This window comes from Arctopsyche grandis, chromosome 2 (assembly GCF_051622035.1).
Source record: "Arctopsyche grandis isolate Sample6627 chromosome 2, ASM5162203v2, whole genome shotgun sequence".
Taxonomy (NCBI): Eukaryota; Metazoa; Arthropoda; class Insecta; order Trichoptera; family Hydropsychidae; genus Arctopsyche; species Arctopsyche grandis.
The window spans coordinates 12,781,207-12,805,638 of NC_135356.1; the positions used below are offsets into that span (position 1 = coordinate 12,781,207).

Consider the following 24,432-nt stretch of genomic DNA (forward strand, 5'->3'; position numbering starts at 1 on the left):
TATACTCTGTTACAACAGATAATGGAGGTGTTTCCTTCCATTAAAAACTGTTCTTTCCGTCATCTCAACGGAATAAAATGTGTGGCCCATACTTTACAATTAGCAATCAAAGATTCTATTAACCATTCCGATTTAAATAAAGTTATATGTGAATCACGCGACTTGGTTAAAAAGTTTAGAATCCCTTGTCTTATAATGATATTTAACGAAAATGATACTTAAAGACCTGCAATAGACTGTATACAAATTGAAACTACAAAACATAAAAAATAGATACGACCATACATACTTCTAGAATAAAAAACTACATACTAAATAGATTATTTTGAAATTGTTGTCGCACTTTTGTTCCTAAAAGCAGAGCCAGATGAAAAGTTGGTAAGCCTAGAGAAAGTCAAAAAAGTATAAATAAAAAAATATGTATTTTGTCTGCGTTTTAGCTGCATCAGAATCCGCCCTCTATTCCGCAGTGCACCGGCGGCAAGCTGCACATACTTGGAATTATTCTACTTTGGCATTTTAATTATGTACCTATACAATAATTTAAAGCGAAAATCCGTATAAAGAGAAGTATACACGGTGTGGATGTATTTACGTTAACTTGCTAATATTAAAATACAAGAGAATCGAAATCCTTACACCGAAAACCGGAACTGAACCGATATAGTTTTTTTTACCGAACCGAAACAAAAACTGGTACGAAAAAAATAACGGTTCGGGTCCCTGGTTAAAAACGATGATAATAAAATAATAAATAAAGACAGGGGATATTAGTTATAACGGTAGTTAAAAATGGAAATTCACTCAATAGCAGGTTGTGAAGTCGCTAAAAAAACACGACTCCGATTTGAAAAATTTAAAGGCTGATTAAAAACAATTTAAACGGCTAATTTTCGAATATCTTTGGAGAACTAATACATTATAATAATTGATTTAGCTTTTTTATTTATTTATTTTTCAAATAAATAAATAAATAAAGCCTCTCCTCAATTTGATCTAAATATGAGAAGAAGTGAAACATAGAAAAGCCTTGTAAAAAGACGCGAAATCGGACTCCGATTCCAGTCAAAAAGCCACCACGAACGAATCTTCGACTCTGACTCAACCTTAGTCAATACATACATACATTTTTTATAATTTGAATAAACAATTTTACGTACATTACATATATACGTTTGTCATTATATTTAAAAAAAAAACATATTAATAAATTCGCACGCTCATTTTGTTTTTTTGGTGATTTACAATTGGCGTCAAATCTGCACGTTTAACCCATTGACCGCGGGGCAACGTGTCACGTCGGGTCTCGCCAAAAAACAATTAAGAGGCCGCAAATGTCAGGCCATAAGCCGTTTGGCGCCGGCCATCCTCATCACGGTCATCAATCATAAGACAGCGCCACGTCATCATCATTATCGTCATCGTCTTCTCGCCATTCGATTCGATCGCTTATTTTTTAAGCTATTAGCATATTAAAATATTTTGATAACTTGAAAAATACGCATCGATTTAAGTTTTCAAAAAAGGTAAAACATACTTAAAATTCGAACACCAACCGTCCTACGACGAGCTAACTGCGTGATCAATGGTAATAAATAGAGCCCGGATAATCAAGGTGCCGTTTATTGTTCAAATGTTTGTAAATGCATTGTTTAAGGTTTGCCTGTTGTAAATGCATTGTTAAAGTTAAAACTACGACTGTTTCTTCACCATTTATTTATTAAACGGGTAGACCACTTTTCAACCACGAAATTGCTGAAAATACCAGAAAATAAATTTGAAGAATATGGTGAAATTATCAACGATTTACGTTTATTAAGACGTGGCGACGTCTGAAAAATTGAGATAGATATATTGATAGCGTATCGACGGAGATATAAATTAAGTTTATATATTTACAGTGGGATGCTGATTTAAGGGATTTACACCGTCATGAAGAAATTTGAAAAATTTTACAACGCCCTTAATACGGAAAAATTCGACAAACTTAGAGATTTTGCTCAAAAATGCTGTAGGTTTTTTGATCAACCTACATATGTAAACAAACATTTTCAATCGTGAATATCAATAAAAATTCTTTACAATCAAGCATCACAGATGAAAATTTACAAGCATTTTTAAGAATTTCAACTACAATATTTTCACACGAAATTAAAAAACTGTTAAAGATGTAAAACAGTTTCATTCGTCAAATTAAATTATTGTTTTGTATGGAATTTAAAAAACAAGATTTTTATTCCTTTCACGATAATAAATAATGTGTATCTAAAAATAGTATTTTACTTGCGGCCCGCCGCTCATTTTTAATTTCTAATGTGCCCCTTCATCCAAAAAGCTTGCCCAGGCCTGATCTAGACTCTAGAGATAAATGACGCTACGACACACCCTAAAAGAGAGAGATCGAGAGGCGAGTCCCTTGTCTAACAAAAATATGTTTCAAATTCGATTTTGAGATCATTTTAGCAAAAATATTTACTTCGTCATTATAAAAGTATTATACAAATTCGTAAATATCATTAAAAATTCTAATCATAATGTGATCAATATGCATGTGAAGACTTTAAAAGCGGGCGACGAACATGACTAGGATCACCCAATTATGTACATGTACATATGTATGTATGTACATATATAGCGATCAAAACCTTCAAATTGTTGCTAGCTGCATAATTATGTATTTTGAGAGACGCTGAAATGTCTTATGGATTTTATTTATACGAAAATTCAGCTTGGAATTTGCACTGGCGAGTGACCTTTTCAGTAGATAATCTCATCTGCAATTCCGAATAAAATCACAACGAGATACAACTAGGGTTGTCAATTATTTCTCGAAAACAATTGAATATGCCTCAAAAACAATTTAAATACAATCACAATATTCTTCTTTCAAAACTTTCTTCTTATTTCGAAATTTTTTCAATTAAAAAATATATGTACATATTCAATGATGCATTTTTATGCGCTTTTGTTTTTTTTGGGAGGGGGCTGATTTTACGTATCAAAAATATAATATATCCCTTATTTAATGTGAATTCGATTTACTCATTTTGAGTGGTGACCGGATTATTACCCACGATATTCTGACAAAGCCGCGCACGAAAATGCCGCGCCGTCAATTCCAAGTACAACAATGCCGTGCTGACATAGCCGCACATAACTGAAATACGTTTCTATATAGGTATTATATAGGTAAATATGTATATAATATCCATTAATTGTTTTTAAAAAAAACTCATACTTTTCACAAAATAATATTCGTTTTTTGGAAGTTTCCAATTAAATAAATAAATATTGCCAATAAAGCAGTTGCTTTGTTAAATATTTTGAATCCTTAAAATGGTTGCATTCGGTTGCATAAAGTTGAAGATAAAAATTCTTCCGTACCAGTGCTTTTTTCAAATAAACATTTTTCTCCTATCCTACGTTCTATTAAAAAGAAATTCTAAATTATTAAATTAAATTAAATTTGTAGTTTTGATTTACGTGACGTTGTCGGTGCGGCATTGACAGGGTTGTTCTGTCTGGCATTGTTATGCGCGGGTTTGTCGGCGAGGTAATTTCATGTGTGGCTTAGTTATGCGCGAATTTCTCGAGTCACGATTGTTTACAGAAGTATAGTATGTTTTTGAGGTTCGGTGATTACTAGTCAAATGTGAACCGGTCACAGGACAACCGGTCGCTCTAGATCGGTCACACGTGATCACCCGTTACACTAAAACTGGTCACACCTTAAAACTGATCACGAGAAAACTGGTCACACCCTAAAATCGGTCAACCAGTTTTCGGCAATTTGCTATTTTGTGAGATCCTAGTGTGAATAATACTCATGTGGGGAATAATCATAGAAACATTTTAAATGTGTTAGTACATACATACATATACATATGTATGTATGTATACATAAATTTGAAATATTATTTATGCAAAATCTTAATATAAAAAAAGCTTTACTAGTCGATAAACCATTTGACTTGAAATATGTACATATGTACATTTGACTTGAAATATTCTTTTAAGTTAATTAGGAGTGGACGAAACCACTGTCGATGGCTCTAAAGGTATCGAATCATGCTGAAAAGTTTTTATTTTTTAACTCCAATATAGTCGATGACTAGAGTTTTATTACTTTTGATATCCAATCGGGATCCTCGTTGGCAACCCTAGTTATAGGACAATAGTTTCTATCGACATATTACATATGTCCCCGAATACGAAATCAAACTGCTCATTGTTGATATATATATATATATATATATATATATATATATATATATATATATATATATATATATATATATATATATATATATATATATATATATATATATATATATATATATATATGTACATACATATATGTATGTATATTCAGATGGACCTACACATTTATCGAAAATATTTTTATTTTTAAGTACAACAGCTTCTTCTTAGCTATCGCGCTCTATGTTCATATATATGTATGCACATTAAACATGTCCGACGTGCATTTTTATTAACCGTATAGATGGTTCGAACGATATAATTCATTTTAAACGTTATTATCTGTAATATAACGACGAAGATTGGCGCTTTGAAGCACCGATGTTTCGCATCAGTCGCCACCCCATATATAACCGACAGAGACTTGTTTTTTCAGGAGTTCTCAAACGGTACTAATCACTCTGAGAAATACATAAATAATCACTCTGAGAAATACATAAATAATCACCGACGATCTCTTAGAAATGACATTGAGTCGCACGGTCGTAAAAAAAATAGCACGATATTCGAATGCTTATATTATAGTAATTAAAAAATCGGAATTAATTTTATTTATAATTTCATAATTATATATATAAAGAGCGCGATAAAAATAATGAAAACTATTTGCGTGAAATACTAGTACATACATATATGGGAGATTGAAAATGTGCTTTTTTGATAAACCAATTTATAAAATAGACAAAACTTGTATTATATGTTCAACACAAGTCTTAAGAATCTAATCTTAAGATCCGATCGTGTGATTTTTTAAAAAATTAACTAGTTTTTTAATAATATGTAATTTGATTGTAATTAATTTTAATTAAACGAAATTTACATGAATTTTTTATGAAATAGCAAATATAATTACATATAAATATTATAAAACATGCAAACAAAAAAAGTATTTTATATCATGAATATTTGTCACTTTTTGAAAATCTTATAAAAATTATATGCATAGTAAAAAGAAAATATTTTTTGAATATTCAAATAAAAATTGTAAATAAATCTTTACAAAAAAAATACGAATTCATTGAGACTTTTTCAACTTATCGATTCATAATAAATAATTCAAGCGATTCATTTTCGTGATGATTTTTTTCAAACGCTAATTTCCGCTTAAATAATTACGAGTACGGAAAAAAATCATACCATTTTAAAAGTGATTAAACGAACTTTGTTTGATTTTAATTAAACCACCATAACATTATCAGAATCGTACAAGTTTTTATATGTAATAATAATAGTTCAAATATATATTTTATTATCATCGCATCGCGAAGAATGTGTTGTTCATAAGTTAATTAAAAATATTTTTTGAGCGGCCCTGTTAATGATATATGTATGTACATATGTATTTTGCTTGGTTGCGTCTGACAAGAAGGAATGCTGGGGGAACATTTTCAATGCCTTCTTTGTTCCGGTCACTTCAAATCATTGATAAATTCAGGATCGTGTATAATGTGTAAAATTTATGTTATTATTAATGAGATTACATTAAATTAATTTATTTATAATAATTCTATTATTATGATTTTAATTAATAAATAAGTCAGTACTGCAGTATATACATATATGTATATGTGTTTTCTAAGCAATGGATTAAAAGGCATAATGATGCCTTTTTTATGCGAAGTTTAGCTTTGTTATTAATAACATAAAGCTTAATAGCCGTCAAATAAGCAATTGCATACAAAATAATGAAGAAAAAAACTGTGACTATCAATATTTCCGAAATATAATACATTATATATAATATTATGTAGCTGTGAATATAATTAATGCTCGATGTCATTGAAATTTCTATATCTTTTAAATCAATACGTTTAAGTGTAAGAAAAGGACAGAAAAATGTTAAAAGTACGTTAATAAATCAATCAATTTGAAACAGCTGTGCTTGGGAATTTGGAATTCCCATGCAGAAAAACCCAATTCGCAAGAAGATTACCGCATTACATAAGATTCCCGATTTTTATGATGATGAATTTGTTGAAGAATTCAAAATTAGCCCAGTTTTGTTTGTTTTTATATAAATTTAAAAATAATTAAGAAAATAGAGGTTTTAAAACATTTTTTTTTAAATAGTATTAAATACCTTTACTTAAATAGTATCTATTAAATGTAATATGGAGTTTATTGGATTTTTTAGGTTTGTGTGGGGGTGTATATTTTTTCCTATAAATATCTGAAAATCGGGTTTACCCAATTTTAGAAAATATCAGTACCTATTCGAAAAAAATTTTTTTGTCAAAAGTGTTTAAAAAAGACCATTTTTTTAAAAATAATGTTTTTAATTTAATTTAACAGTTAGACAGTTGAAGGAAATGAGCATTAAACGACAATAACTAGATAAAACGGTATATATTTATGTATGTAGAATACATACGTAAGTATTTTCTCACGATCGCCTCAATTTAATATTAAATAGTAGGCAATTTCATCTAGAAAATACTACACATTTGAATAACCATGATTCCACACTTGGCAAATATATATGTATGTATAAATAAATATATATGTATGTATAAATATATATGTATGTATGTATGTATAAATACATATGTATGTATGATTTTTTGCATGGACAAATATGATTATAATAATGCAGGAAATGACAAGAATACAAATTCATTAATTTACATGTTTTGGAAACATTCAGATTTGCACGTGGATGGCCGGGTGAACGAGGAAGCAGGGCGGGAGGTAGGGGCGTGCATGCTGAAGCCGTAGCGACAATAGCCTCGGTGAGGTTCATCTATCAATTCCTTTCCGAAAACACACGTTGAAATATCAACGGACACAAAACTAGTCAAAGTTATAGTTAGACTACGGATACTCATCGAGGTAAAATTATTTTCCTATTGTTAACTTCATACAAAAACTTTTTTTTCTTTGGGACTTATGGGTATCCTATCACCCGTGTAAGTAAAGAGCGATACTTCAGCTAGTAAGTATTCAAATGTTCATGACGATTTTTATCTCTACATGTGTATTTAATCCTTGTATATGTATACATATATAATATGTACATATGTAGTGTATGTATAAAAAATATAAAAAAAAAATTATATAAATATTTATTTAAATATATTCACGATTTAGATTATGTATGCCGTGATTTATAATAATTACATAAAACTTAACCGCTCGTGTAAATATTATATTGTTATATTTTTATTACGTCATTGTGTAATGACAGGATACGTTTAATCGACACACACTACTTAATAATGATACATCTAATAAAAAAAAGCATAAAACGATCACGATTCGTATGCAATGATTGCAATTTGCGTTAATTTCTAATTCGACACGCAAATTTCCGAATGTGTCCAATTGATTTCGAATCAACGAAACGTTATATATAGTAATATCGAGAATTGGCGTGTAATTGGTCAAACGTGTCAACGTGTACTTGTATACGAAGCCCAATATAATAAATCGTATAATTGAATATTAAATACAAATAAAATAAAAATTGCGTAATAGCCAAGGACTCGTTCGGGACCCGGTTTGAATACGATACGGCAAAAAGCGCAAAAAGGATGCAAGAATGTGCGACAGGATTCGAACACTTTTCCCGAAGATATTTTTATGGCTCACCTCTTCTGACCGTCCCTTTAACCCTTTGCACTGCGCAACTTGGTTTCATAAAAATTATGCATATTGGAAATTTCTTATATAATTTATGGTTGTATTCATTCAATCTTACCCATTTTCTTCCAAATTTTATTCGTTTTCTATGCGATTAAAATCTGCCCAGGGCCGTGGTAGAGGGGGGGAGGGGGCAGATGACCGCGGGCGCAAGATCAAGGGAGGGGGGGGGCACCCCCTTGTTGGTAATATCAGGGATTGTAATATCAGGATATATAAGATCAATATTAAAACACGGTTGGTAATATCAGGGATTTTTATAGATCTGATGTGAAATTGATTGACTTGAAATTTTACAATTAATATTTATTTAAAATGCAGACGAGCGCTACAAAGAGGGTTTCCATTCGCAACATTACAATATTCTGTTTTTATTTGAATTTTAATTTACTTGTTGCTCGTATTAAACGATAGAAGTTTTTTTTTACATTTTTACTAAATGGACTAAACGGAATAGTATAGCATGCAGCATGTTTGTCCCCAGGCGCAAACTACCCCTTTCTACCAAGTTCTGATATCTAGAGGTAGGACCGGAAGCGTGCCGTTTATTGTTCAATTGTTGTAAATCCTTTGTAAAAAAGGTTCGGCAAACCTTTAACAATGCATTTAAAACATTTGAACAATACACAGCAATATTTTAAAATTCAAATATATACATAGAATATTAAAAAAAAAAAATTAAAAAAAAAAAAAAAAAAAATGCCTTCTAGGGCTTCGCCCTCGGTGCCCCCCTGAGCTTTGCCTTCTAGGGCTTCGCCCCTCTGCGGCCTCCTTAGCTATTGCCGTTTAGGGCTTCGCCCCTCTGCGCCCCCTTAGCTAATGCCTTTTAGGGCTGCGCCCCCTTCGGGGCCCCATAAGGCTGCGCTCCCTTCGGGGCCCCATGCGGCTGAGCCCCATAAGACTGCGCCCCCATGGGGCCCCATGAGACTACACCCCTCGCGCCCCCGCGGGGGTGAATCCATTGAATCGAAAAAAATCAAATCGGCGCCTATGAATCGAAGAAAAAATAAAACGAACCACGTGTTCGATGACGTCACCGATCTACGGACGACGAACGAACGAACCAAGGATACATACATATATATATACAAAGTCTCTTTCCAAGTTATATATTAGATAGAAGATATCTGTATTACCCGGCTTCGCTCAGTATTTATAATATAAACCGCTTAAACATCACTAATCTAATAGTAAACAATTTATTAAAAAAAAATTTAAAATTAAAAAAAAAATAAAATAAATAAATAAATCAAAAAATAAATAAAAAAAAACCTAATTTTTTTTGCCTTCTAGGGCTTCGCCCTCGGCGCCCCCCTGAGCCTTTGCCTTCTAGGGCTTCGCCCCTCCACGCCCCCATGAGCATTTGCCGTTTGGGGCTTCGCCCCCCTTAGCTGATGCCTTTTAGGGCTTCGCCCCTCCGCACCCCCATGATAATATGCCATCTAGGGCTTCGCCTCCATGATCAGTTGCCTTTTAGGGCTTCGCCCCTCCGCGCCCCCATGATTGAATGCCGTCTAGGGCTTCACCTCCCTTAGTTTATGCCTTTTAGGGCTTCGCCCCTCCGCGCCCCCATGATTGTATGCCGTCTAGGGCTTCGCCCCCTTTAGTTTATGCCTTTTAGGGCTTCGCCCCTCCGCGCCCCCATGATTGAATGCCGTTTAGGGCTTTGCCCCCATGATCAGTTGCCTTTTAGGGCTTCGCCCCTCCGCGCCCCCATGATTGAATGCCGTCTAAGGCTTCGCCCCCATGATCAGCTGCCTTTTAGGGCTTCGCCCCTCCGCGCCCCCATGATTAAATACCGTCTAGGGCTTCGCCCCTCCGCGCCCCTATGATTGAATGCCGTCTAGAGCTTCGCCCCCCTTAGTTTATGCCTTTTAGGGCTTTAGGGCTTCGCCCCTCCGCGCCCCCATGATTAAATGCCGTCTAGGGCTTCGCCCCCATGATCAGTTGCCGTTTAGGGCTTCGCTTCATAAGGCTGCGCCCCCTTGGGGTCCCGATATACACATATACATTCATATATACTAACCGTTTTTCATATGTATGCATGATAAACGAATATTTTCGACTTTTTTACGGTCACCCTACTAGCGGGTACTTAAATTGAGAATGCAGCTGTGAATAAAAAGCACAACGCGTCAGAGGGTTATAGTTCCAAAGCTCTCAGTCCAATGACTAATCGCATTAAACCGCTTCGTTAGAAGGTATAAATCAGAACGACAGTGAGACAGGTATGGCTCTTTATTGGCGTCTAGGAATCTCCTCGGAGCTGATAACAGCCCAGAAGTGTGCGAGGAGCAAATGGCTCTCGGTAGTTAATCACAAAACAATATGCCGTGTGCGGTTTTTAAGAACCGGTTAACACATTAACGACCGGATAATGGAGCGGATAAATTGCGCCACGTGGCTTTTATTGCTCTATGCGCGATCGCGAGCGCGGTTATATTTTAACTTGTTGACGTTTCATACATAAATTTATTTTCGCATAATTAATGTGGCTCACACTTTGCCTTATAAACATGCATGACCAATTTTTTTCAGAATTCGTATGTACTGGGCAAGAGATGGCAAATCGGATTTGATCGGCTTGCCGATATACCGTCAATTTTTTTCATTTTTGGTGCGTGCCATAATATAATATTTATTGAGCAAATAGTCAATCAGCAAAAATCGATTTCGACGTATGTATGTATGTATGTATAATAAACAAATTCCAACTTGGCACGCGTTTCATTTTTTGCCGGCTTTGGTTTTTCTCACCCCATTAACATATAGTTTCGTTATTTTATTTTTATTTACATATTTATTATATGTTATATACTGTTATATGTATGTTATACAATGTTTGCTAAAATAAAATATGTACATACAGCCGTGGACAAATGTATTAGGCCACTTGTAAAAAATGCTTTTGACCGAAAAGACTCGGCTATTTGAAACATTCACTACCTGCATCGCATCTTACTAGAAACTCTTCTATTAATTTACCCTACTTTCTCTTCCTTGGGTTGCTCATCAACATGACTTGCACCCAGGACGAATTTGTTTCTCTGGTTTTTATATCATATGTCATATTATGTATCTAATAGCGTTACCACGAACAACAACAAAAAAAACAAACAGACGGAATTGGGCTATTACGTATATGAGCCGTTATGTTATATTTTAAAGTGGCGTAATTCCAATTTTGAGAAAAACGAGTTAAAGCTAAAATTAGGTAAACGATGATTTATTGATGTATATTGAAAAAATACAAAATAATATAATATCCCAATGATATTAACAAAATAATTTCATTGAACTAACAAAGTGAATTTAATAAAATTGATGTAAACAATAGGAAATTGTCCTTTTCACGCAAAATGATTCGAAAGTGGTTTCTTCAGGTTGTTTTTTTTTTTTGCTATTTTTAATTAAGTGCATCTTCATTTATTGAAAAATACCAAAAACACGGGAATCGAGTGAAGCTCAGATAATTTTAATAAATTTTCAAAGTTCGGGATAGATACAATTTTCGAAACGGATTAAAAAGATACAATGGATTGGTTCTTTTAAAAATCGATCAAAACTTGTATTTAAATCTACCAAAAACGGACCTTCTGAGATGGCTGGAGAAGTGAAAAAGGTGTGAAACATACAATTTTCTCCACGGTCTCGTGGTTTCCAGCTGGGAAGGACGATTTTTCAGGTCATTGTTAATTCAATGATCAAAGTTAATTTAAAAGTGATCAAAGTTATTGATCACTTTTAAACCGATTCAAGGATAAAATATCACCGAAAACACTTCAGAGGGTGAGTTTAACTAAGAAAAATACGCGCCGCGTACGATTCTGTCTGTGTCTGTGCTTTAAGAAAAAATCTGATGGAAGCTGGATGACGGGATTGCAGGGTCAGAAAGAAAGCACCGCTCAGCAGTGCATAGTAAATGGCTGTACATGATGAATTGTGCAGGACTATGTTTATTCATCTAATCCCACACATTTCTCTTACTTCGTCTACCCATCTCATTTGTAACCTCTTATATTCTTCTGGGTACCATTTGAGCACTTTTCTACATTTCCAATTCAATATTTTCACTGATTCTACTATGACTACTACTACCCTTGCATTGTTTATTACTTTCGTGTTCCGTTTCATGTCTCTCCTCGTTGTATCTAACAAAAAATGTTAAATAATTATTTAAGTGCATTGGATTTTATGTAACATTGTGATATTAGATGACCAGGTAATGAACACATCTTGTTTGTAGCAAAGGAAAAGCATCATTCATTAGGCCGAATGATTTTGAATGTTTGTTGTAAGTTGCTAGCGACGAATCCTATTTATAACACAATAACTCGATTTAAATATTTGTTTGAGCGAGAAATTGGAATTTTCCCGCTCGTCTTTCGAAAAATTGACACTTTATTAGTTACGGGGAGTGGGATATACAGTTTTTGCATATGAATATGGCAAATAATACGTGCATAATCCAAAAAAATAAAAATGATGTCATCGAAACGTAGCTTCGCGAAAATAATAAACGAAACATGCAATTTTTAGCGCCGAGTGCTTACAATAAAAAGGCGATGTTTGTATGTAAGTAAATAAATATTGACATCAAAAGTGACGGTTTAACTTGAGTGTGTTTTATTGGTTGCAAATTACATGTGTTTATAAACTAATAATATGAATTATCAAAGCACATTTGTCACATTAGCACAAGTTTTGATTTTGTTGTCATTTTAACCGATTCAATTGAAAATTATCTATACTTTGAATTATCTTCTGTTTCGTTTTTGTTCTTTTTTCATATAATAAATTAATATACATATACATCGAGTTTCGTATTGTACAATTTTGATCAATGAAATTAATCGAACTTTTAGAAATATGTATCATTCGATAATATGCAACATATTTATGTATATGTACATACATGTGTATGTGCAGTAAAATATTTCAAATTATTACTAAATATATTCCCAGTTATTAATTATTGTTAGTTAATACTCTATATAAATTTGTTGAGTTAAATAATCAAGTACTTTTATCTGATTCATCAAAATATCCGTTCTACAAAGAAAATCATTCATATGTTTATGGTTTCAAAAAATCATTTCATTATAAATAGCACAATAGCATTTTATATGTCAAACTATGAATTCAATTTTTTATAATTATATATATGTAGACGCATTTTGTATAATAGCATTTTGATACTTTATGTTAATATATTATGTACATATCCAATTAAATACATTTTACCTGGGCTCTGTAGAAAAAATCGTTGTGAATAACATAAATTATAAGAGATAAGAGATATAAAAAATGACCACTGACACGAAAACCATGTGAACTTAATAAGAGGTAAGTAATAAATGATGTGTAAAATAGACAATGATTATTGAATCAATAGTTATTTATTGGAATTTATTTAAGATGTAATGTGACCATATTTTATAAAGAATTGCAAATATGTAGGTATTTTGAGCTTTTTTCCTATTATTCCATAAATACTAACATTAAAATAAGTTAATGTTAGAAATACTAAAAAGAAAAGTAATGTGTAAAATAGAAAATAATGACTGAACTTTTATAATAGGCTTACTATATAATTTTACATAAGATATGAACAATTAAAGCTTTTAAAAATTATTATTATCCAAACACTAATTAAGTAAAATTTTGATTACAAATAATAGTTTTTATTAAAAAAATATCCGTCGGGAAACAAAGACATGATCTCCAAAAGCGGTTGTTATAAATTTTGCCCACAAATAATATGAAAACACCTTTACTCGAAAACAAAAAATAAATTCCACGACAAGGATTGTATCCTTGTGTATAGATTGAGATAAGAAATGAACCGCAAAACGCGATAAGACAAGTGTGAAAAAATAATAAAATAAAAAACAATAAAAACCATCCGCTTTAAAAAGTCATAAATAAGTTTAAAATCAATTAGGAAAATTATTAATAAACATGATTTTCGCAAATTATTCGAAGGTGCGTTTGCAAAATAAATATGAAAAATTCAAACCTTGGTCAGCGGATTTCCCCATGCTATCGCGACGACGAACACCAACAGCAGATTCGCAACGATGATCGACTTTTCCATGTTTGAATCGAAGATTCGAACTTTCTGTGACTTTCAGACTTTCAGACTTTCCTCAGTGACGATTACAATTTTCCGACTTAAAGCGAGCGACTTAGAAGTGAAATCGAGGCGCTTGAAAATGTTTCCGAAAAGCACATCGTCCCCTGTTCTCTACTGTATTCAATTGTTCATATCCGATCCTGGGTGAGAGGTGAAAAATGTGAGGAGCGCGGTTCAGGTGTAACCGATTACAGGTTTTTCAATTGTCATAATTTTTAAATATAAATATATATAAATATATATATATATATATATATATATATATATATATATATATAAATATAAATATATAAATATAAATATAAATATAAATATAAATATAAATATAAATATAAATATAAATATATATAAATATAAATATATATATATATATATATATATATATATATATATATATATATATATAAATATAAATATAAATATATATATTATATATATATAAATATATTTATGTACGTGTTTGGTACTTGGGTATTGTTGTTGTATGCGGCGTGGTCGCGTCGCGTTTTCGACCAGTTAACGGAACCGGCCTCCTCGACCAGGAATTTAACACTGATCTAGCAGCAAGTTTCATTGCTGCCAATATGTCTCTGGCCTCAACTCGCTCCCCACCACTGGTATTGTAGCAGCTTCTCAAAAAAAAGATCCCCGTTCCTAGTAATGGTGGTACGTACATACATAATAGCGTTGCTCGAAATCAGGGATGGCATCAGCCACATTTTTTTTTCATGTTACCCTAAATCGACACCATGGCTGAATGTGTACATATCAAAACATTTAGGTATACAGATATCAATTACAAACCGCAAGCACGTGCATACTCACAACAATTGACAAATTCGGACTAGCTGAATTTGTGAGAGTGGGAGAGGATGACGTTACAATCGTTAAGTTAGATAAATTTACACTGTTAGGGTTAATTGATCTGGATTTAATAACGAGAAAATCTTTCCATTAATGTATATTTTTATGCGGTAATTAATATATGTATATTAATGCGGGTTTTCTTTTTTTAATAGAACAGTGATGTGCGGTTGTTCTAGTGCTATTGCCGGACAACCGTCTCATTCTCCGATGAAAGGGTCTTTTAGACTGTATTCGTTGGGGGGGGGGGTCTCATGTAGAGGGCTTTATTGGTTGACTTTATTGACCTCTAAAGTGGGCTTATATTAATATGTATAAAATTATTTATACGCGCTATGACATTGATTGAAAGCTTATATTATATATATTAGCATGTAAAGCGTCGCCTAAGGGCACATTTTGAAGAGTGACAAACTGTAGAAGAAAAAAATATTGTAATTATATTTTGTTATATTTTATTATAATTATAAATGAATGGATAATCTTCAACCGATCATGATGAGTACTTTCTTGTTACTATCATTTCAACCAGCAGTGTTGACTAGTGGTTAGCATATATGCCTTCGAACATAGTGTCCACTGGTTGTTGATGTTGATGGCCAGACCTTGGTTTATGATTCCAGGTCGATCTTTTCCTATCAGAGATTGCCAATTTATCTGGTTTTCATTGAAATGGTTCCAACAAATTGGCAACCTTCACTCAGCATCTCGAATTTCACTGATTCGTATAAAAACGCTGCAAATTTGTCCATAAATGTCTTGCAAATTTTCGAATTCTTCAGCATCTCAAAATAATACGATTTTTATTTTAAAAAATGCTTTGAAAATTTAAGTTTATCAAAAATTTATCCACCGATGTCTTTATGTGGCTTTGTTAAAATTATTCTAAAAATTGTATATCGATGTTTGTAATTGGTTAGGAAGGCGCATTAGGGTTTACCTGTTAGGCCTTATACATATATGTATGTATGTAAAAATAAAAACGCGATATAAGCAGTGTAATATAAAATATAGAATATAATATTATATTTTTATCATATTTTTTGAAGGGAGGCACAGCCATGGAGGCTGTGGAGCCGTTAGAAAAAACAAGACTCCAACGCCGACTCCGCACCCCTGTTTATTACTAAAAATTGTAACCCTCTTTTTTTGTATTCTACAATTATTGTCAAGACTGACAAAAAGATCCAACCTACCCACAAAAATCACAATCCATTATACGAGAAACTGGTTGAGATAAAATCTCGTTTCACCCAGAACCACGACTAGGGGGCTTTTGTTATTGATATTTCATGCAAGGAGAGAATCTTTCTTTAAAATATATTTATGCTCCGCAAAATTTAAAACTAGATGTCTTGTTACGATTCAGTAATCTCAGGGGAAATTGCCCTCCCCCTTTATTGCCCCACATGTGGAAATAAAATTTTTACCATTTTGAGCGATTCATTAATAGCATTATTTAAAAAAATTGTATCGAAAAAACAGATTAAAAACTTTTTAATGGAGCAAATTTAAATTATTTATCATCTTTTACGCCCAAGTAACGAATCTCCAGACGCCAGTATATGTTTATTGAAATAACTGATTTATTAATAAAATAAGTTATCGATTCCTCAAGCTTAACTTACCATAGTTTGCTTCAGTTCGTCGTATATATGTACACACAGAGCCGTGCAATGGTGGTAGCAGCCCCGGATTCCAAAATCGTCAAAATTGGAAACGAAAGATTCCAGAATTTTTAAGTGAAATAATAAATGCAAAGATATTGTTCCCGCCATGGAATGAATTAAAATCTATAAGAATTTTCAATTAAGTTTTTTGGTTTTTTTTTCTATTATGCACTAATAAAAAACTAAAATACTAACAAAAAAAATGTAAAAACATACAATTATTATTGAATCAAGCTCCTAAAATGGTTATTAAATGTAGCTGAAATCCTTATCTGACGATTTAATACGAAAGAGATAATGTAGAGCCGCAATACTCCATTGGGCTTAGTACTTAGGGACTAGATATAAAAGCCTCTTCCAAAACAACATGAATTAGCAAACGATACAAACGTTTGACACGATGAAGTCTGCCTTGCTCCAAATCAATTAAAATGTATTAAAAAATGTATATTTGCAAAGATTCAAAACCAATGATGATGGATATAAAGTAGTGATGATATAAAACGCAGCTATGACAGTATATCTATTTGGAAGCGACAGTGTGCGGTGATCGCACAGCGCATTTCTTAACATGCGTCGCGCGCTAACTCGACCATACAGGCCTATCTGTCGTTACGGAGTCTGCACCAGGGGTAAACAACCTTTTTATCGAGGAAAATCCACCCACACCTCCCCGCCATCCACCCTCCATCCCTTCGGACTTGCGCCGAGTCGTAGAGTCAATTTTTCTCACGGTCCGATTAGGAATGTCGAATGCGTGTACCTGTCAGGTGGGGATATGTGCGGATTAAGACGTCAACTGGCCGTAAAAATCATCGGTGTCATCGTAATACGGATTACGTAATCTTACTGATTAGAAGTTGGTTAAAGTGTGAAATATTTTTGAAAATGTATTTTAAAGTATTTTTGAGGTATCAAAATACAAAATTTACAGTTGAAATGTTATCATTCAGCTCCGCAATTGATTTATTTAAAACGCTCCTTTCAAATATTAGTTATTAGCTATGTCTCCACATAGTCATATTCGTCTTCAACGATCGCTTTCAATTTTCATTTCAACATTCAGCATGATGCATGCCTTACAACGTATACAATGTAATCAAACGTCCACACTTGTTCAATACAATTGACTGAAAATTGACCATGTGTTATCAGCAGACTTTGGCGGTCAGGATGCTTTAACCCACAAAAAATGGTTTTGTTTTTTTAATATTTCCGTAATTTTTATCCTTGTAGTCCCATCCCATAGTAGCGGAAAATTTCGAAAATCTTCTTTAAAATTTATTATTTCCTTCGATTTTAATTTATGACGTGACATGACGCATGAAAAGTTGCAATAATAACCGACCGGCTCAGGAGTGTGTGCTTCTCGTGCAATCTGTCAAAACGCGTCCTTTCAACTCTAAAGCGCACACGTTTGCGCATGCCCTACGTGCGACAAACGCATGCGCCTCATGTTGCACGAAAAATGAACAAATGGAGACACAGCTATTGGGGATATTTGTATTTGCGTTCTGGAGATATAATATATATATATATATATATATATATATATATATATATATATATATATATATATATATATATATATATATATATTTTTTTTTTGATTATTGGTTACATATTTGGAAGCGAAAATATTGGAGTTGGGCATAGCCATATGTACATACATACATATGTATGTACCGGTGGCGTGCGGTGAAATTCTCTCTTTTTGTCTTCAAGCCTTACTTAGCGTGCGTGAGCAGGATACAAGAGGAACAGGCTGTTCCCCTTGTATCCTGCTCGCACACATTAATTAAGACTCTACGAGAAAAAGAGAGAGAATTTCACCGCACGCCACTGGTATGTACATACATATATACTGTTCATTTCAATTGGGCCGAAAGATCATTGAATACTTATTAATAGGATTTTCCTCAGAGCCATAGTAAAGAATAAGGGGTATTAATATACTTTCTTCAAATTGTGGATATCATCCAAAGATAAAACTTGAATTCAGTACCTAAACAAAATTATTTATAATTTATTACAATATTAGAATTTTGTTTTATCCGGTATTTGTGACTAATTGAATATGGTTAGATTGAAATAAGAGAATTCCAAAGGATGCAATGGAGATGGATGGATGAAATTAGAAATAAATGGGTGGAAAGAAATGGATGAGAGTTGTTCAAACTAAAGACGCATAAAAACGTGTGAGAGAGGCTTTTAGCCGACAGCGTATGGTGAATAATTGTTAACGATGACGATGATGAGATCGAAATTAGCCTTACATCTACGACCGTGGATGTAATTGGGCTTAAAAAATCACCAATCATTATTAAGATTTTCACAAAACAATGCACCAAAACAAAAAAAAAAGTTGACAGTCAACTTCGGTTTCTGGAAGAAAATATCCATGCCTTGAAAAAATAATATCCGTTAGATCAGCAGAGATCATTCTATGTAGGTCCTTTTCATCTCTTGCAAGAATTGAAGCATTTTGCAGTACAATAGCTATGTAGAATGGAACATAATATGTTGAAAATCAAGCAGTCAATTCAAGTTGCTGTCTTTTTGTATACATATCCCCCTCCCCCCTTTTTCGTATTTGGTTTGTGCAGAAATGATCAATATTAAGAATAAAAAGTAGTATTTTTTCGTTGAAACGGTTTCACAAACCTGATGCATCGCGTTACTTTTAATTTTAAAAAAATCAGTCATCATTCGATCGGAAGTGACTCCGAAGTTGAATGCGTGAGTGAATCGCAATTCATCAACCGGTCTGTCATCCGTAGTAGAGAGCGGATATTACGGTCCGGTGGGGATGATGCCGTAGTCTTGGATCGCCGTCATCATCATCATCATCAGGTAGGCGGTGCTAATCCGACAACTGGACCGTATTCTCCTCTCGCAAGATGCAGGGCTGCCACCTGGTGCAAAGCCGCACACGTCGAAATGGAGCCGCTCCGGTGGATATGTGGCAGCCCTGGTTTTGAACGCATAGCTCGAGGGTGCCAGAACAATTTGCAAAGGAACGATAAACCAACACACGAGACTGGGAGAGCTCGTTTGCATATTTTGTTCGACCCACCCACAAGTTGTGGGTGGGTCCGTGCCGACCCTCGCCTCATCAACATCTTTTTTCAATTAATTCAACTCATCATTTGCTATAATAAATTCGACGGGGGTAAAAGAGGAATAACGACTCGGATCGGTTTCTTTTCGTCTTTCTTTTTTGCCATCGTTAGTCGATAACTTCATATATTTTTTTATCCACACGCCGACGAAACAAAATAAAAAGAAATGGAGGGAAATACCTCAGATTCTATCGACCGATATTTCGGACTCAAATTAATAACCAATCTCCATCGAACAAAACCACTGACGACCTATTTTGGCGAAGTGGCATTCTCAAGGCGCAAACAAACAGCGGTCGACTCAAATAGTGTTTGTTCTTATCTTCATGCTGACGTGATGGACACCGGTGAAATTTTAGTGCCATATACCCTGAAATAATTGGAACGGCTATTTTCTCTATGTGCACAAATGCACACCCGGTCGGCGCCCTACAGCTCTTCACATCAGAATTCCTTAGTTATTTCTTGACTCTATCCAATTCAGTCTACCTATAATTTTATGAAGCATGGGTAGACCACAGCCTTTTGAAAACTCAGGAAGTATAATGCATTTATCCCATGACTAGTCACCGGACCCAGAAGGTGCCGCGTATTGTTCAAAGGTTGTAAATGCATTGTTTAAGGTTTGCCGAACCTTTTTTACAAAGGATTTACAACAATGGAACAATGGATAGCACTGTGACTATCCTACCTCTACTCATGACTAGAGGTAGGATAGTCACAGTGCTATCCATTATTCGGCAAACCTTTAACAATGCATTTACAACCTTTGAACAATACACAGCCCCCTCAGGCTCCAGTGACTACTCATGACCAGGGACAATGCGAGGGGGAGGGGAGCCGGGGAAGAGTTCCAGGGCCTGGACTACTCGAGGGGCCCCGTGTCGGAAATCATATCTGTTATATCATACTTTCTCATTCAATTATTTTAAAAATAACGACCAGCATATTGTAGTTCTCATAGGTTTTTCGCAAATTAAAAATATATTTTTTTTAATTTGTCATAGGGCCCGGATTTCTCTAGGTGGCACTGCTCATGACGACTTATATTTTATTTTACAGCTATACATATACCAGGAAGGCCTAACAGGTAAACCCCAGTACGCTTTCCTGGACAATTATTAACATCAATAAACAATTATGTTTATACAGTACCAAAGGGACAGAGTGGGTAGCATTTTATAATATGAGCAAATTCGAGATGCTATACGTATAAACTCCAATTTGCGAAAGACAGATACAGTAAATATGGCATATTTTGTCCCCTCAACAATGTATCCGTCAATATAACCCTGACAAAGCTACGCAGGACAATGGCGCGCATGACTAAAGTAAATTCCTATATACAATTATCTTTCATATCACATAGAAATTTAAAAATACTGATAATTAGACATCAGAATCACGTGGCCGCAACAAAAAACTTAATGCAAAAGCCTAACTGGGAGCTTCATACTTTTCACGAAATTGTGAAATAATATTTGTTTTGTGAAAGTTTTCAATTTCAATGAAAATAATTGAAAATATATTTTTTCTATCGTACGAAAATCACCGAATTATAAAAATAGATAATAATATGAAATAGATGACAACATAAGGCAAAAATTAAACTTTCGCGAGACCGTAATAAAGCTTTATGACTGTTTTATCCTAGTACGTCCGATGCTTTGTTAAATATGTTCCGTCTTTAAAATAGTTGCATTCGATTGCATAAAGCTTAAGTGCTTCCCATTTTTTTTTTAAATGTAGACCCTTTTTCTCCTATCCTCTTAACTCCTAAATATAATATATTTATATAGTATATTTGAATTAAATTAAATTTTGTTATTTTTTTTCGCACGGCATTATGGGCGCGGGTTTGTCTTCGAGTAGTTCACACATTGATACTTTTTTTCAAAAAATCATCTGTTAACGATAAAAAAAATCTTTGATTAATTCTGTAGATTCAAATTTCAAATTCTACAGATTGTTATGCAAATGTTTATTTGCATTACAAAAAGCAGTAAAAAGAACGTGGTTCAAAAACACTCGATTGAAATTGAAAACGAGAATCTTTACGATGAGCAAACGGAACAAACTCAGACGCAGGAAGCAGTTGATTTAACATAATAGTATTTTTATGAACCATTCTAAATACGGTAAATGCGTATCGTATGCATTGGATTAGATTATATTAGAATCTGAATTGTTCACCATATCTTATATAAGCTATAGAATCATGCCGACGCGGGGAAGTACCTCTATTAAATGAGTAATAAATTAAATCGATCGTACTAAAATGAGCTGAAAATTTTTTTGAAAATCTGGCTGACATTCATAGTTGCTCGGGTAAGCACTGATGGGACTAACGCAAAAAATGATGATTTTGCAAGTATAAGAATAAATTACGGCTGTTTTTATAGCTTGTCTTACCCATCAAAATCTAAAGACCTCTAAAAATCTCATGTTTATTTGGTAAATATTTAGTATCAAAGTTGTCAGTATAAATAATGAAATGTTTATGTTTATTTATTATGTATAACTAACTAGTGTTGAGCCCGTTAAAATTTCAACGGGTGGTTTCGGAAACAAATTGATACAAAATTTTAAATAAAGTTACAAAACGAATAGTAATAATTGATTGAAATTGGAACTGAAACAGAAATTCGGAATCGGAATTGAAACAGGAATAGGGAATTGGAACTGAAACAGGAATTAGGAAGCGGAACTGAAACCTGAATCCGGGTTCGGAAACTGAAAAAGGAATCCGGATCCGGATGAATCGTGACAAAACTAACAATTTCACGAAAACGACGAGACGAACTCAAAGCACGTAAAAACAGGACTGTCCCGGCCATAAATAGACGGATGATTATCCTGGTGATATTGTTTGCTAATTTTAGCATTCCTTGTAAACTTGTCGGATTTATGTAAATGCTTCATGACGGTCTTCTTTGTAGTCTAATAATAAACTGAGCACCAAATTGAAATACATGTTTTTTTATGTGCTTAAGATGATAATTCTACCTGCACCTACCTGCATATTCCTCGAAATGCAATTCGAAAAGTGCCGCTAGTCGGTTTATCCTTTGCACTTATACTATACCTTAATCACGCTAAGCTTAGAGAAGACCGGTGCTTGGGGAAATAAATTCTATAATTGATGATCAGACGACCTGACGACAGGATACTCTGAATTGTGTATAGAATTATTTAATAGTATTTATGTAGTGTTTTGGATATTAATTTTTAATTTTTACATGAGTCGTTACAATTGAAAGTTGCGCCAGTCCATTTTTTTCATTTCGAGATATTTATTGGTTTGTGATTTAAAGTATTTAGAAATACTGCTATACCAGCCTGTATAAAATTTATTTTGCATTTCCGAGATTTTGGACATATCCAATTCAATTTAATGAATTAACTAACCCTTTGCGCTCGGAATTTATTTCAAATTTGAGATGCCAGCTCGGAATCAATTTTATTATTTTACGTTTTCCAAAAATGAAAAATTATAAGCACAAAAATAATTATAAGTCGTCAAAACATACAGATATCCACCACAATATGATAAAAGAAAATTCATTGATTGAATCTTTTGTACCAGTTTTTCTCATTATTTTGTTTCAAACGGACCCACTTTTTTCTGCTTTCCTCTTAAATCCATCATAATTTTAGGTCATTTAATTTCGGTTTTGTCAATTTGATTGGGTGAAATTATTCCATCATGGGTAAACCATCACCTGAAAATCTTGATTTACTTTTTTCTTTCATTTTTTCAATACATGACAAAAACTTCATATCTCCGTAACCATCCTATTGAACCCCTATCTCCAAAAACAAAAAAAATTCTTTCTTACATCGTGTTCATCAAAATCAGCAATTCTCAAAAATATACACACATATATATATATATATATATATATATATATATATATATATATATATATATATATATATATATATATATATTTTTTTTTTTTTTTTTTTGCAGTTAAATTTTTCTAGGAAAATCAATTTTTTTGACTACTTAAAGATAGTTTATTTGAAAACAAAAATATCGCTTTAAAAAATGCAAGTTTAAGAAACACTGGATCTTTTAAAAAATGTAAAAAACACAGATGAAACTGTTCTTAAGGAATCCTTGAGAACAGTGAATCCTTGACAAGGATTCACTAGTTGATTTGGGATAGCAAATAATTTGTTTTCATTCATGGTCTATCTTAAAAATGGGTTCGAAGATCGCGTCGAGCTGAGTGTCGACATAAATACATACGATTTAGCGATTCGATTCCCGATTTAATGTGTGATAGAAAATTTTCCAAACGGATATTGAAAAGATACATTTACGGCGTGTAATTTTATACGAGTTCAGAAAAAGAGCGAGTGTTGGAATCGACGAATAATATCCATAAATTTTATTTGGACTTTGCTCCTGCTCCATGGACAGTTTAAAAGTGATTCAACAGATTTCGAAATGGCGATATCAACATAGAAGTACAACCCCGAAAAAAATAGCGGAAGAAAAATCGAACAAGAGTAAACTACCACTTCCGGTTGAGGGATGCTTATAAAATTTTATAAATAACTTGTTATTACGCTTAAACTTCTAGATATGAAATTTCAGTTCAATAAGCCAAAAGATTTCTGAGAAAAACTTATTATTAAAAACTTATAATTATTTCTATTACATGTAAAAAAATTCGGGTGTGACCAACCCATGACTTTATCTATGTATTTGAGGAATATAAGAAGGTTACAA

At 33.2% G+C, this 24,432-nt stretch overlaps 1 protein-coding gene across 7 annotated transcripts in view; it reads right to left on the reverse strand.

The window, feature by feature from the left end:
• LOC143922567 (SPARC-related modular calcium-binding protein 2-like) overlaps positions 1-14,627 on the reverse strand; it is a 53,543-nt gene extending 38,916 nt beyond the window's left edge. For 4 of the 7 annotated variants that reach the window (XM_077445868.1, XM_077445867.1, XM_077445866.1 and 1 more), the window contains exons 1-2: positions 14,503-14,589; positions 13,919-14,175 (exon numbers count right to left, since the gene is read on the reverse strand). In XM_077445868.1, coding sequence (XP_077301994.1) covers positions 13,919-13,996 — 78 coding nt within the window. In that variant the 5' untranslated portion in view covers positions 13,997-14,175; positions 14,503-14,589. Of the gene's footprint in view, positions 1-13,918; positions 14,176-14,491 lie in introns of all 7 variants that reach the window. The other 3 variants (XM_077445870.1, XM_077445865.1, XM_077445869.1) reach the window with 2 other exon arrangements.
• Between the last annotated feature and the right edge of the window lie 9,805 nt (positions 14,628-24,432).